At 39.8% G+C, this 16,967-nt stretch overlaps 1 protein-coding gene and 1 pseudogene across 2 annotated transcripts in view; one reads left to right on the forward strand and one right to left on the reverse strand.

Moving 5' to 3' along the window:
- Positions 1–16,967, forward strand: part of LOC310738041 (uncharacterized protein) — a 924,051-nt gene that overhangs the window by 568,001 nt on the left and 339,083 nt on the right. The window contains exons 20-22 of the mRNA XM_083562839.1: positions 1,847–2,020; positions 8,944–9,117; positions 10,276–10,449. Of these exons, the coding sequence (XP_083418965.1) occupies positions 1,847–2,020; positions 8,944–9,117; positions 10,276–10,449 (522 nt within the window). The remainder of the gene's footprint in view (positions 1–1,846; positions 2,021–8,943; positions 9,118–10,275; positions 10,450–16,967) is intronic.
- The window catches only part of LOC310738273 (NLR family CARD domain-containing protein 3-like), a 360,476-nt pseudogene that overhangs the window by 116,061 nt on the left and 227,448 nt on the right, over positions 1–16,967 (reverse strand). The window lies entirely within an intron of this gene.

Here is a 16,967-nt window from a genome sequence, read left to right on the forward strand (position 1 = left end):
CAGTAATAGCGGAAAAATGTGGCGCCAGGCTATTACCAAAATACCCGCTATGCTCCTAAAGGAAGCGCAACATATTTCACCCATCTTTCGTTAAAGCCTGTGTAAAGTTCATTAGTTTCAATGTAGACACCTGTGGCTTATAGACAGGTGCGGCTTATTTATGTTTAAAATAAAAATCTTTGTCAAATTCAGTGGGTGCGGCTTATATATGGGTGCGCTTTATAGTCTGGAAATTATGGTAGTGACTATTCTTTTGGTAAAGTCAAATCTTTTTTTACAAAGATCAATAAAGATGAAAAATGTGCAGGCTAAAGATTCTTTTCCTGATCGCAAAATGTTTGTTGATTCTGTTGGGATGTTAATGAGAAGTGAGGGTGAAGAAAAATTCCTGCTAAATGAAGATCAGAACTTCAGGCAGAGGATGGGGTTTGAAACAATGTAGTTTTCTCTGCCTTCACATGCTGAAATTTGTCTTGTCTCTTTTAATATTGTGCAGAGCTGTGTTATTAGTCCTTCTGGGGTTTCTGATCATGATATTGTTATTTGTAGTGTGTTTATATCAAATATAAGGTAAAGAGTTCCTATTGGCATTTTAATGTCTCTTTGTTGAGTGATGCAAAGTTTAAAGAGGTTTTTCGAATTTAAATAAAAAGGAATTGAAAAAAAGAGAGTTTTATAAATGTAAAACAATGGTGGGATTTTTTAATTTGGAAAGAAAGAATGGCCAGAGTAGATACATTCACTCATTGTGATCAGAGAACGGGCAGGAGCTTACAGTGCTGTCTGAAATAAGATACAGGGCTGTAAGGTTCTATAAGGATCTGTATGGGAGTGAATATAAAGATGATGAGGAAATGTCTGCCAGTTTTTATCAAGGTTTACCGAAGCTTCCGAAAAAGTCAAAGGAGGCACTAGAGAAGCCTTTGTGTTCACAAGAGCTATGGAAGGTATTGTAGATTATGGAGAGTAGAAAAGCTCCAGTACTTGATGCCTTTTGGGAGGTGTTGGGTGAGGATCTCTTGGATGTTCTCATTGAGAGCATAGCTGAGTGTTTTTTTACCAGTGAGCTGTAGGAGAGCTGTGATTACTCTACTACCCAAGAAAGGTGACCTTCAAGAAATTAACAACTGGAGACCAGTGAGCCTAAAAATCTTTTCTAAAACTCTGGCAAATAGATTAAGGGAAGTGATGGGGGACATCATACATCCTGACCAGACGTATTGTGCCTGGTAGGTCTATTTCTGAGAACATTTTACTTGTTGGAGATGTAATAGAGGTTGCTGGCCTATTGGGCATTAATTTAGGGCTCATCTCCATTGATCAGGAAAAAGCTTTTTATAGGGTTGAGCACCAATATCTTTGGAACACCTTTTATGTTCTTGGTTTTGGCACAGGTTTTATTGAAGAAGTTAGTGTTATATAAAGACATTGAGAGTATGCTAAAAAAATCAATGGTGGTTTGTCTGCCATAGTGTTAACAGGGGCATAAGACAAGGTTGTGACTCTCTGGAACGCTTTACTCCTTAGCAATCGAACCATTATTAAACTAATTATGGTCTAATATAGAAGACCTACTGTTACCTCATGTTAATCTGCAACATCAGATATCAGCTGATGTAATGATAAAGGTCAATGGGCAGAATGATATAAATACTTGAGTAGTATTTATACTTTCACACGCACACACGCACACACACACACACACACACACACACACATACTGCATAAAAGAAACAGATAGTTCTCACTAAATAAAATGTTTTAATATATACACTCATTTCAAAACACACAGGATGTGTAATGTGTAGAAACTGAGAGAGTGAAGTGTGTCATTGTGTATCTGCAGGTTGCGTGATTGTGAAGTATCAGATGAAGGCTGTGCTGCTCTCGCTTCAGCTCTGAGATCAAACCCCTCACACCTGAGAAAACTGAATCTGACTAAGAATAAAGTAGGAGACTCAGGAGTGAAGTGTCTCTCTGCTGTACTGGAGAATCCTCACTGTAAACTGGAGATACTGAGGTAAGATCATCTCTTTGAGAGTCACATGACCTGCTCCTCAGTAACACACATTCTCTAATAGTGAGACTGAAGCAGAGCTTTTAGGTTCAGCATCAATGTTCTGAGGAGGAACTTTATAGTTGTATTTTTTTACTTTTGTTTGTTAGATTAAATTCGTGTTGATTTAATTTTTATCTTTTTATAATCATGACTTTTTATTGACTTTTGTATTGTTTTAGTTTCTAATATCTAATAAATGTACAAAAGTGTTGATATACAGTGAGGAAAATAAGTATTTGAACACCCTGCTATTTTGCAGGTTCTCCCACTTAGAAATCATGGAGGGGTCTAACATTGTCATCGTAGGTGCATGTCCACTGTGAGAGACATAATCTAAAAAAAAAAATCCAGAAATCACAATATATGATTTTTAAACTATTTATTTGTATGATAAAGCTGCAAATAAGTATTTGAACACCTAAGAAAGTCAATGTTAATATTTGGTACAGGAGCCTTTGTTTGCAATTACAGAGGTCAAACGTTTCCTGTAGTTTTTCACACAGATCTTCTCTAGATCAGTCAGGTTTCTGGCCTGTCGCTGAGAAACACAGAGTTTGAGCTCCCTCCAAAGATTCTCTATTGGGTTTAGGTCTGGAGACTGGCTAGGCGACGCCAGAACCTTGATATGCTTCTTACAGAGCCACTCCTTGGTTATCCTGGCTGTGTGCTTCGGGTCATTGTCATGTTGGAAGACCCAGCCTCGACCCATCTTCAATGCTCTAACTGAGGGAAGGAGGTTGTTCCCCAAAATCTCGCAATACATGGCCCTGGTCATCCTCTCCTTAATACAGTGCAGTCGCCCTGTCCCATGTGCAGAACCCTCCCCCCCAAAAGCATGATGCTACCACCCCCATGCTTCACAGTAGGGATGGTGTTCTTAGGATGGTACTCATCATTCTTCTTCCTTAGTAGTTGGATTCTTACTGATTGTATGGGGTGGACAGGTGTCTTTATGCAGCTAACGACCTCAAACAGGTGCATCTAATTTAGGATAAATGTAGTGTGATGGTCAGTGATGAGTGTGATGGTCAGTGATGTGAGTGTGATGGTCAGTGATATGAGTGTGATGGTCAGTGTTGAGTGTGATGGTCAGTGATATGAGTGTGATGTCAGTGTTGAGTGTGTGATGGTCAGTGATGTGAATGTAATAGTCGGTGATGTGAGTGTGATGGTCAGTGTTGAGTGTGATGGTCAGTGTTGAGTGTGATGGTCAGTGATGTGAGTGTGATGGTCAGTGATGTGAGTGTGATGGTCAGTGATGTGAGTGTGATGGTCAGTGATGAGTGTGTGATGGTCAGTGATGTGAATGTAATAGTCGGTGATGTGAGTGTGATGGTCAGTGATGAGTGTGATGTCAGTGTTGAGTGTGATGTCAGTGTTGAGTGTGATGTCAGTGTTGAGTGTGATGGTCAGTGATGTGAGTGTGATGGTCAGTGATGTGAGTGTGATGGTCAGTGATGTGAGTGTGATGGTCAGTGATGTGAGTGTGATGGTCAGTGTTGAGTGTGATGGTCAGTAATATGAGTGTGATGGTCAGTAATATGAGTGTGATGGTCAGTGTTGAGTGTGATGGTCAGTGTTGAGTGTGATGGTCAGTAATATGAGTGTGATGGTCAGTAATATGAGTGTGATGGTCAGTGTTGTGAGTGTGATGGTCAGTGTTGAGTGTGATGGTCAGTAATGAGTGTGTGATGGTCAGTGATGAGTGTGATGGTCAGTGATGTGAGTGTAATGGTCAGTAAGGGGAGTGTAATGGTCAGTGATGTGAGTGTGATGGTCAGTGATGTGAGTGTGATGGTCAGTGATGTGAGTGTGATGGTCAGTGTTGAGTGTGATGGTCAGTGTTGAGTGTGATGGTCAGTGTTGAGTGTGATGTCAGTGTTGAGTGTGATGTCAGTGTTGAGTGTGATGTCAGTGTTGTGAGTGTGATGGTCAGTGTTGTGAGTGTGATGGTCAGTGATGTGAGCGTGATGGTCAGTGATGAGTGTGTGATGGTCAGTGATGTGTGTGATGGTCAGTGATGAGTGTGTGATGGTCAGTGATGTGAATGTAATAGTCGGTGATGTGAGTGTGATGGTCGGTGATGTGAGTGTGATGGTCAGTGATGTGAGTGTGATGGTCAGTGATGTGAGTGTGATGGTCAGTGATGTGAGTGTGATGTCAGTGATATGAGTGTGATGTCAGTGTTGAGTGTGATGGTCAGTGTTGTGAGTGTGATGGTCAGTGATGTGAATGTAATAGTCGGTGATGTGAGTGTGATGGTCAGTGATGTGAGTGTGATGGTCGGTGATGTGAGTGTGATGGTCAGTGATGTGAGTGTGATGGTCAGTGATGTGAGTGTGATGGTCAGTGATGTGAGTGTGATGTCAGTGATATGAGTGTGATGTCAGTGTTGAGTGTGATGGTCAGTGTTGTGAGTGTGATGGTCAGTGATGTGAATGTAATAGTCGGTGATGTGAGTGTGATGGTCAGTGATATGAGTGTGATGGTCAGTGTTGAGTGTGATGGTCAGTGTTGAGTGTGATGGTCAGTGTTGAGTGTGATGGTCAGTGTTGAGTGTGATGGTCAGTGATGTCAGTGTGATGGTCAGTGATGTGAATGTAATAGTCGGTGATGTGAGTGTGATGGTCAGTGATATGAGTGTGATGTCAGTGTTGAGTGTGATGGTCAGTGATGTCAGTGTGATGGTCAGTGATGTCAGTGTGATGGTCAGTGATGTCAGTGTGATGGTCAGTGTTGAGTGTGATGGTCAGTGTTGAGTGTGATGGTCAGTGTTGAGTGTGATGGTCAGTAATATGAGTGTGATGGTCAGTAATATGAGTGTGATGGTCAGTAATATGAGTGTGATGGTCAGTAATATGAGTGTGATGGTCAGTGTTGAGTGTGATGGTCAGTAATATGAGTGTAATGGTCAGTGTTGAGTGTAATGGTCAGTGTTGAGTGTAATGGTCAGTGTTGAGTGTAATGGTCAGTGTTGTGAGTGTAATGGTCAGTGTTGTGAGTGTGATGGTCAGTGTTGTGAGTGTGATGGTCAGTAATGAGTGTGTGATGGTCAGTAATGAGTGTGTGATGGTCAGTGATGAGTGTGATGGTCAGTGATGAGTGTGATGGTCAGTGATGAGTGTGATGGTCAGTGATGAGTGTGATGGTCAGTGATGAGTGTGATGGTCAGTGATGTGAGTGTAATGGTCAGTGATGTGAGTGTAATGGTCAGTGATGTAAATGTGATGGTCAGTGATGTGAGTGTGATGGTCAGTGATGTGAGTGTGATGGTCAGTGATGAGTGTGATGGTCAGTGATGAGTGTGATGGTCAGTGATGTGAGTGTGATGGTCAGTGATGAGTGTGATGGTCAGTGATGTGAGTGTGAAAGTTTGGAAATGTATCTGCTGCTAAAATAAATTGGAGTAAGAGTGATGCCTTAATTGTTGGAAAATGGGAGAAGGGGCCACCGTTATTACCTAGTGGGTTAACTTGGAAAAAATGAGGTCTTTAATATGTAGGAGTGTTTATTGGAGATGCTGTCACACGAGAAAATAACTGGTTTGGGTTGGTTAAAAAAATAGAGGGCAGGTTAAAAAAATGGAAGTGGATTCATACACAAGTTTCCTTTAATAATGAACAATTTGGCTGCTTTAACATTGTGGCACAGATTGATATGTGTAGACCCTCCTCCTGGTCTGCTTTCCAGATTACAAGCAACGCTGGTGGACTTTTTTTGGGATTAGCTTCACTGGGTCCCTTAAAGTGTACTTTTCTTGCTTGTGAAAGAAGGAGGTCAAGGTCTGGTGCATCTGTTTAGTAGACCTGCAACTTTTCGCTTGCAGTTTATCCAGAGACTGGTAACTGGGCCTGAAGATCTAGTTTGGAGGAAAGTGGCTCAGAACATATTACAGCAGATCGATGGAATTGGACTTGACAGTACTCCGGTATTTACGGATCACAAACAAGTGAATTTCAAAGGACTTTCTTCTTTTTATCAAGAACTATTTAAAATGTGGGGACTTTTCAGGTTTATCAGGGTTTGTAAAACAAAGTCATTGTTTTGGTTGCTTGAGGAGCCTTTGGTTAAAGGATCTCTCTTTGACTTATTAAATGTGTTGGCCAGGTCTTTAATTAAGACTTTGTGGCTCTGGTATGGTAAAGTTAAGGAACGTAATTGATGTGGCTGGGCCTCATTTAAGTGATGGTCTTGCACTGGCCACCATTTTAAGTCAGAGGTCCTCACGCCAAACTGAATTTATTTTAAAACTGTGAAAATAAGGTTTACAGAGGAAGAATTAATTATGTTATTGTTAGTGTTAAGATGGTTTTCACACTATCTCACACACATCCCTTTGTCTGTTCAGTGTCTATAGAATATTTACGATGTTAGTCTGTAAGGTAAACAGGGAGTCCTTATCTGGGCTCACACATCTACGGCTAGTATATCCTCTTGTCTAAACAGGAAACAAGTTTAGGACAGCCCTTTCTCTGTATGCGTATATATATACGTTCTGCTACCTGCAAAAAACAGAAGAAGAGGAAGAACATGCATTCTGTGTGCTGTGTATTTCTTCTTCCCTGATATTAGAAAGGCACCACGGGCATAGCAGATCGTATGGAAAACCTCTCCAAGAATAAAGTTTTGTTTGGGCATGATAAAAATCTAACAGTTATAAAACTTTGCTGATGGAAGTCTGATTCCAGATATAAAATATCCCTTTCCCAAAATCACCATTTCTCCTGATTTAAGAGGTATGTCTAGCATACTGCTGGATATAGAAGGTCTGAAAGATAGGGATCTGAGTTTAACTGAAGGAATTATCTGCCGTCCTCCTCTCCGGCAGGCACAGGGTTATTCTTTGTGGAAAAGAAGTACAAGAGCCTCCATCCTTGCATCGAATATCGGGGCCTAAATGGCATAACTGTCAAGAACCGGTACCCATTGCCCCTGATGTTTTCTGCATTCTCCAGGGCTCTATAATCTTTACCAAACTGGACCTCCGTAGCGCCTACCACCTTGTCCGTATCCGGGAGGGGGATGAGTGGAAGACGGCGTTCAATACCTCGTCGGGGCATTATGTGTACCTTGTTATGCCATTTGGCTTCACGAATGTGCCAGCGGTCTTCCAGGTGTTGTTAAACGACGTGCTTTGAGACATGCTCGTGTTCTCACGCTCTAGAGACAAACATGTCCACCATGTGCATTCGGTACTCGGGTGGCTCCTCCAGAATGTAAGGTGGAGAAATGCGATTTCCATATGTCCAGCACCACCTTCCTTGGATTTGTCCTTTCAGCCAATAACTTCCAGATGGACCAAGCCAGGATTTAGGTGGTAAAGGACTGGCCCCAATTACAGAGGTTTTTGGGTTTTGCCAATTTCTATCAGCGGTTTATCAGGGTCTATAGCTCCGTCGCGGCCCCCCTTCACTCACTCACCTCCATACGTCAGGCCTTTAACTGAAACCCAGAGGCTTGAACGGGCCTTTAACCAACCTGAAGAGTCTTTTCACCTCAGCCCCTGTCCTGGCCCTTCCGGATCCAACCCGCCAATTTGTGGTGGAGGTGAACGCCTCAGATCTGGGTGTAGGGGCCATTCTGTCTCAGAGAGGTGCCCTTGAACACGGCCTGCACCACGGTCTTAGCCCAGCTGAACAGAACTACCCTGTTGGTGATCGTGAGGTCATTGGCTGGAGGGGTCCGAAGTTCCATTTCTCGTCTGGACCGATCATTGAAATTTGGAATATATGCGGACTGCCAAGCGCCTGAATCCATGTCAAGCACGTTAGGGACTGTTCTTCGGGCGATTTAACTTCTCCTTGTCGTACCGGCCGGGGTCGCTAAATGGGAAGCCTAACGCCTTGTCCCGTTTGCACTCCCCTGATGAGAAGGAACCACCCCCTGACCCCATACTTCCCACCACTGTTACTGTCCGCACCATGGACGGTCAACATTACCCCAGTGAGTGTGTGTGTTCAAAAGTATTCTGACATTATTGCTTTCTCAACATTAACCCAGTGAGTGCCACGACTGTATGTTCAAATGTATTCGGACATTATTGCTTTCCTGCCTGTTCTATCCTCCTCACCCTTTTCTTCTACTTTAACCCTGTTTGTGCTGCGACTGTGTTTTGTTCTGAAGTATTCGGACATTAAATATTTCCTGCCTGTGCTAAACCCTCCTCTCCCGATTCTTATCGTCTGGTGCATCCTGCATTTGGGTCCTCTCATCCACGCACCTAATCACCCGAGTTCGTTGACAGTAATTGATAAATAATTAACTTTTGATATGTTGTTAATTTGAGTTTTGGGTTTATGTTTTGACTTTGCTTGTTTGTTTGTTTGATTTGTTTTTGACTTAAGTTGGTTTGTATGTATATTTTTAATAAAGGTGTATGAAATCTCTCTCCTTCTCTTACACACACACACATATACACACACACACACACACACTCACACTCACTCACACACAGACAAACTCACACACACAGACTCACTCTCTGTCTCTCTTTCACGCGTGCACACACACACACACACACACACACACACACACACACACACACACACACTCACTCTCTGTCTCTCTTTCACGCGTGCACACACACACACACACACACACACACACACACTCTTTCACACACACACACACACTCTCGCTCTTTCTTTCTCACACACACACACACACACACACACACACACACACACACACACACACACTCTCTCTCACATACACACACTCATACACACACATTTACACACTCTCTCTCTCTCTTTTATCAAACTGCTTAAAAAAAACAGACAGTTCTTGTCACTGAATAAACGGTTTCACTCATTTTAAAACACACAGGATGTGTAATGTGTAGAAACTGAGAGAGTAAAGTGTGTGTCATTGTGTATCTGCAGGTTGTATGATTGTGGAATATCAGATGAAGGCTGTGCTGCTCTCGCTTCAGCTCTGAGATCAAACCCATCACACCTGAGAAAACTGAATTTGTCTGGGAATAAAGTAGGAGACTCAGGAGTGAAGTGTCTCTCTGCTGTACTGGAGAATCCTCACTGTAAACTGGAGATACTGTGGTAAGATCATCTCTCTGAGAGTCACATGACCTGCTCCTCAGTAACACACATTCTCTAATAGTGAGACTGAAGCAGAGATTTTAGGTTCAGCATCAATGTTCTGAGGAGGAACTTTATAGTTGTATTTTTTTTTTTACTTTTGTTTGTTAGTTTAAATTAGTGTTGATTTAATTTTTATCTTTTTATAATCATGACTTTTTATTGACTTTTGTATTGTTTTAGTTTCTTATATCTAATACATGTATAAAAGTGTTGATATAAATGTAAATGTGACGAGGCAGAATAATGAAGAAAGAGAAGATGATCTAATATTTAACAAGCTACAAAAATCCCTCAGTGTAGAATTGAGCTGTTGTGACTTTTATTGCAGCCCAAAAGTCCAATTAAACCTGCAGCATTAAATCTGTATTTCCAGTAGATGAACACCTGAAAATACTGTCTGGAGCTGAAGAACCTACAGCTTCTTTTACTCCACATTCAGATTTCAAAGATCTCACTTTACATCTTTCTCCTTTTCTCTCTCTTGGTCAGTGATGAGTTTGATGGTCAGTGATGGTCAGTGATTAATGTAATGGTTAGTGTTGTGAGTGTGATGGTCAGTGATGAATGTGTGATGGTCAGTGATCTGAATATAATGGCCGGTAAGGGGAGTGTAATCTCCCTCCCTTTCTCTCTCTCTCTCTCTCTCTCTCTCTCTCTCTCTCTCTCTCTCTCTCTCTCTCTCTCTCTCTCTCTCTTTCTGCATGTGCGAGGGGGAAGGGTAAGCGTGGTGTGTAGAGCATGAGAGCGGTTGGCGTGTTGCCAATTTTTCAGCGGGTTTTTTTTGTAACAATTTCATGTGTGTGTCTGTGTACCAGCGTATGTGATATGTGTAAATAAAGTTTTGTAAAAGTCAAAAAAGTCTCCCTCCCTCCCTTTCGCTCTCCTTCACCTCTCTCTCTCTTCCTCTCTCACTCTTCCTCTCTCTCTCCCCTCTCCCTCCCCCTCTCTCTCCTTAATCCCCCCCCTTTTCTCTCTCTCCACCATCCCTTCCTCTCTCTCTCTCTCTCTCTCTCTCTCTCTCTCTCTCTCTCTCTCTCTCTTTCTCTATCCCTCTCTCTCTGATGTTTAATGTGTAGAAACTGAGAGAGTGAAGTGTGTGTCATTGTGTATCTGCAGGTTGTATGATTGTGGAGTATCAGATGAAGGATGTGCTGCTCTCGCTTCAGCTCTGAGATCAAACCCCTCACACCTGAGAGAACTGTATCTGTCTGTGAATAAAGTAGGAGACTCAGGAGTGAAGTGTCTCTCTGCTCTGAAGGATGATGAACGTTACAATCTACAGACACTGAAGTGAGTAATAATCTGTTTTATATAAACACTGAAGCTGATGTAATGATTAGCGTTATTTACTACATCAGCGTTATTTACTACATCAGCGTTATTTACTACATCAACGTTATTTACTACATTAGAGTTATTTACTACATCAGCGTTATTTACTACATCAGCGTTATTTACTCATCAGCGTTATTTACTACATTAGAGTTATTTACTACATCAGCGTTATTTACTACATCAACGTTATTTACTACATTAGTGTTATTTACTACATTAGTGTTATTTTCTCATCAGCGTTATTTACTACATCAGCGTTATTTACTACATCAGCGCTATTTACTACATCAGCGTTATTTACTCATCAGCGTTATTTACTCATCAGCGTTATTTACTCATCAGCGTTATTTACTACATTAGCGTTATTTACTACATCAGCGTTATTTACTCATCAGCGTTATTTACTACATTAGCGTTATTTACTCATCAGCGTTATTTAATACATCAGCGTTATTTACTCATCAGCGTTATTTAATACATCAGCGTTATTTAATACATCAGCGTTATTTAATACATCAGCGTTATTTACTCCATCAGCGTTATTTACTCCATCAGCGTTATTTACTCATCAGCGTTATTTAATACATCAGCGTTATTTAATACATCAGAGTTATTTACTACATCAGCGTTATTTACTACATCAGCGTTATTTACTACATCAGCGTTATTTACTCATCAGCGTTATTTACTACATTAGCGTTATTTACTCATCAGCGTTATTTACTCATCAGCGTTATTTAATACATCAGCGTTATTTACTACATCAGCGTTATTTACTACATCAGTGTTATTTACTACATCAGTGTTATTTACTACATCAGCGTTATTTACTACATCAGCGTTATTTACTACATCAGAGTTATTTACTACATCAGTGTTATTTACTACATTAGTGTTATTTACTACATCAGAGTTATTTAATACATCAGTGTTATTTAATACATCAGTGTTATTTACTACATCAGCGTTATTTACTCATCAGCGTTATTTAATACATCAGAGTTATTTAATTCATCAGCGTTATTTACTCATCAGCGTTATTTACTCATCAGCGTTATTTACTACATCAGTGTTATTTACTACATCAGCGTTATTTACTACATCAGCGTTATTTACTACATCAGAGTTATTTACTACATCAGTGTTATTTACTACATTAGTGTTATTTACTACATCAGAGTTATTTAATACATCAGTGTTATTTAATACATCAGTGTTATTTACTACATCAGCGTTATTTACTCATCAGCGTTATTTAATACATCAGAGTTATTTAATTCATCAGCGTTATTTACTCATCAGCGTTATTTACTCATCAGCGTTATTTACTACATCAGCGTTATTTACTCATCAGCGTTATTTACTACATCAGCGTTATTTACTACATTAGCGATATTTAGCACATTAACTTTATTTATTAGATGATGATCATCTTTTATTCCACAAACATTGGATTTCCTGTAAGCAGCTGGTTTCCTCACTCGGACAGTCCTTTTATGACTGGAATCAAATCCTGGTTTCTTGAAGCAGAGATAATTACCTGCTGCTGATCATCAAACACCACCTTGTAGTTTTCTGTTACTGATTCACTTCTTTCTCTTGTAGTGTTTACTGGTGATGAACAATTGTGTGTGAAGACTCCAGTGTTCCTGCATTTCCGTATCTGCAAACCGAGAACACGTTTATCTACAGGATCTGAGGAGTTGATGTGAAAAAGCCCAGAGCAGAAGGAGTCCAAATCACATGTATTACTTTGTCCTTTAGTTAGTATTTAATAGAGTTTCTATCTTTATGCTACAGGATCAGACCCAATCCATTCTTTATTTTCTCTCTGATCTGATATCCATTTCTTACTAGTATCAGGTGATCAACCCAGTATGGGATCAGTGCCATCTTTAGTGCCTGCATACACACACACACACACACACACACACACACACACACACACACACACACACACACACACACACACACACACACCTGGATGTATATAATATGTATATGATGTATTATATAATATTTCCTACAAAAACACCCATAAAACTATAATCATTTTATATGGAGTTTTATTTACTCTTCTTTCTTTCTTTCTGCACCACTTTTTGGAAATTTCCCCACGAATAAAGTTTTATCTTAAAAGTTTATTATCAACAGAAGCCCATTCTTTGCTCAGAAGCGCCTCATGTTGTAACCATGGAGATGTAGAAGATATCATATGGTTTAGTGTGATGACTGTATATTAGTTTAATTATCTACTGGACATTTCCTCACTAAGCTGCTCCTCCTGCTGATTCATTTACTTACAGTAAGTCTTGCTTTAGTTTATAGATACGGAGCATTAACTATTAAAATAGAATAAGAATAAGAATAACATTGACTACTAATATATGTCCACTTGACAAAACAAACTTTTGTCAAGTGGACAGCCAGACTGTGTAAAATATATTATCAGTCAATGTTAAAATATAATAATAATAATAATAATAATATAATAATAATAATAATAATGATAACATTCTTAGATGTTAAAATTAAAAAATAAAAAATATTGTAAATAGAGACATTATCAAAGACTTTTTTTGCCAAAGTTAAGATTGTTTATTTTAAGTGTTAATATTTGGAGGACTATTTAAATCAAATATGGACACAAAACTATTTTGTTATTGTTATATTAGCTATATTATGCTACATACTAGCTACATATAATGTTTAATCAGTCACACAAAAGTAATGTAAATAAATATAGAGTCAGTGTGAATAGGGTGATATTTCAAAGTATATAAATGAGGGTGTAAATGAACATATTCAAGTAACTTTACTGACATTAGGAAAGTGGAATTTTCAGCAGCAGTGGGCAGCGAATCAGATGGAACTGTTAAAATCACTACATAATATTTACTTTTATATTCATTAAAGATTTATAGACATAGTAATGTCCTTAACAACCTTTACATTTTACTCCTCTGCTTGACATTTGAGCTTAAGCTTGACAGTTGACATTCCTGTTGAAATAAGACCCAAATATTTTTCAGGATACAGTGCCTTGCAAAAGTATTGACCCCCCATGGAAAATATTTTTTATAAAAAAAAAACTGAAAACTTGAGCATGCATAACTATTCACCCCCAAAGTCAATACTTACAGCAATTACAGCTGCAAGTCTCTTGGGGTATGTATCTATAAGCTTGGCACATCTAGCCACTGGGATTTTTGCCCATTCTTCAAGACAAAACTGCTCCAGCTCCTTCAAGTTGGATGGGTTCCGCTGGTCTACAGCAATCTTTAAGTCATACCACAGATTGTCAATTGGATTGAGGTCTGGGCTTTGACTAGGCCATTCCAAGACATTTAAATGTTTCCCCTTTAAATCACTTGAGTGTTGCTTTAGCAGTATGCTTAGGGTCATTGTCCTGCTGGAAGGTAAACCTCCGTCCCAGTCTCAAATCTCTGGAAGACTGAAACAGGTTTCCCTCAAGAATTTCCCTGTATTTAGCACCATCCATCATTCCTTCAATTCTGACCAGGTTCCCAGTCCCTGCTGATGTTAAACATCCCCACAGCATGCTGCTGCCACCACCATGCTTCACTGTGGGGATGGTTTTCTCGGGGTGATGAGAGGTGTTGGGTTTTTCGCCAGACATAGTGTTTTCCCTGATGTTCAAAAAGCTCAATTTTAGTCTCATCTGACCAGAGTACCTTCTTCCATATGTTTGGGGAGTCTCCCACATGCCTTTTGGCGAACACCAAACGTGTTTGCTTGTTTTTTTCTGTAAGCAATGGCTTTTTTCTGGCCGCTCTTCCATAAAGCCCAGCTCTGTGGAGTGTACGGCTTAAAGTGGTCCTATGGACAGATACGCTAATCTCTGCTGTGGAGCTTTGCAGCTCCTTCAGGGTTATCTTTGGTCTCTTTGTTGCCTCTCTGATTAATGCCTTCCTTGCCTGGTCCGTGAGTTTTGGTGGGCGGCCCTCTCTTGCCAGGTTTGTTGTGGTGCCATATTCTTTCCATTTTTTTAATAATGGCTTTAATGGTGCTCCGTGGGATATTCAAAGTTTTGGATATTTTTTTATAACCCAACCCTGATCTGTACTTCTCCACAACTTTGTCCCTGACCTGTTTGGCGAGCTCCTTGGTCTTCATGGTGCCGCTTGCTTGGTGGTGCCCCTTGCTTAGTGGTGTTGCAGACTCTGGGGCCTTTCTGAACAGGTGTATATATACAGGTGTATATATACAGGTATATATATATATATATATATATATATATATATATATATATATATATATATATATATATATATATATATATATACTGAGATCATGTGACACTTAGATTGCACAGGTGGACTATATTCAAGTAATTACGTGACTTCTGAAGGTAATTGGTTGCACCAGATCTTATTTATAGGCTTAATAGCAAAGGGGGTGAATACATATGCACACACCACTTTTCTGTTATTTATTTTTTAGAATTTTTTTGAAACAAGTTATTTTTTTTATTTTACTTTACCAATTTGGACTATTTTTTGTATGTCCATTACATGAAATCCAAATAAAAATTAAAAATTTTAATTTCAAGTTAAATAAATTAAAATTAAAATTTTAATTCCAAGTTGTAAGGCAACAAAATAGGAAAAACGCCAAGGGGGGTCAATACTTTTGCAAGGCACTGTATAATACAGAGAGGGTTTGGCATCACTAGAATGAAGTCTGGAGAACAATAACAAATTCCTATATTTTATTCAGCACTTTATTACCGAATAACAATAATTCAAATGTTTTCCAAATTCCTCGATTTGAAATAATAATAATCTTATTGTTGTTAAATAAATACATATATATGTAAATATATATAAATAAAAGTCACACACACACTTTCATTCACAGTGTTAACATAAGGACCGAGTACAGCTTGTGAGCAGGTTTTCAAGACCTCAGACTGTGAAACAGATGCAGAGCTTCTTGGGACTGATGAACTACTGCGAGCATGGATCCCTGACTGCACACAGCATGATAAAGTTTTGCGCAGTGCTATTGATCACAAAGCTCCTCCATCACATCTCATTCTGTGGATTCATGAAATGACTGACAGGTTTACTGGGCTTAAGAAGGTCTACAGTCTGCTCCAGCTTTAGGTCTTCAGAATGATACTAAGCCTTTTCACCTTTATGTGAAGAACGTGGTGGTACGGCTGTGGAGATTCTGGCCCAGGAACACGGTGACAGATATCTCCCTGTTGTGTATCTTTCTAAATCTTTACACAACATAACACAAGGGTTTCCCGCGTGCTGCGGCTATGATGGTCCGGGATGCTGAGAAAACGGTGCTGTCACATCCATTGATACTGAACACCTCACATCAACTAACAGCTATTTTACACAACCTCAACACACAACATATGACAGCACAACGTAGATCTGGTTATGAAACCACACTCTTGAAGACAGAAAACTTCACCATTAAGCCTCTTCTCAGCCACATTCAGCTGTAGTAGTGCTGCGTGATCTGCTAGATTTTATAGATTTAGATGGTTTTGACGACCCACATGATTGCCTTAAACACATTGAACAAGAGACCTCTTGTAGGTCTGATCTTTTAGATACGACCCTGGATAGGGGGGATTGCTTATATGTAGATGTTCATGTTCAAAACCTTCTGATGGTGTGTATTTATGTGGATATGCGGTTGTAAGATTACCTGATGTAATAGTTGAAGCTAAATCATTACCATACACATCTGCACACAGCTGCAGAGTTGGTCGCACTTTCAAGAGCATGTCAGTTGTCTGAAGGTAAAGTAGTGACTATATACACTGAGTCTAAGTATGCTCATGGTGTAGTGCATGATTTTGCAGAAACATGGAAGCAAAGAGACTTTAAAACAGCTGATGGAAAGCCCATAGCACATTTTAATCTCATAGACGACCTTTTAAATGCTGTTCAACTCCCTGCCAAAGTGGCCATATATTTTTACACATATGCCACCTGTAGGAAATTTGAGATACCTGTTGGTTATAGTCGACAGATTCAGCAAGTGGGCAGAAGCATTTGCATGTGCAATAGAGAACGCTAAAATGGTTGTCAAAATATTAACGAAAGAGATCATCGATAGGTTTGGTATTCCTAGCATGATTGAAAGTGATAACAGACACCTTTTGCTTCAAAGGTAACAAAACTTTTGGCTAAAAGCTTAGCAATTGATTGGCTTTTTAATATTCCCTATCACCCACAGTCAGCTGGAGTGGTAGAGAGAACAAACAGAACCATTAAGGAACGTGTTACTAAAGCCTGCATTGAAACAGGCCGAAATTGGACTGTTGTTCTCCCGGCAGTACTCACAGAAATGAGAATGACCCCATCTTCAACTACTAAACTGTCACCTTTTGAAATTCGAATGGGCTGGCCTTTCCCAACCCCATGGGTCAGGGGACGCACTGGCATTTCTTTCTTAGGTAACCTGGAAGTGATGGTGGATGACTA

This window comes from Silurus aristotelis (genome assembly GCF_946808225.1).
Source record: "Silurus aristotelis genome assembly, chromosome: 15".
NCBI lineage: Eukaryota > Metazoa > Chordata > Actinopteri > Siluriformes > Siluridae > Silurus > Silurus aristotelis.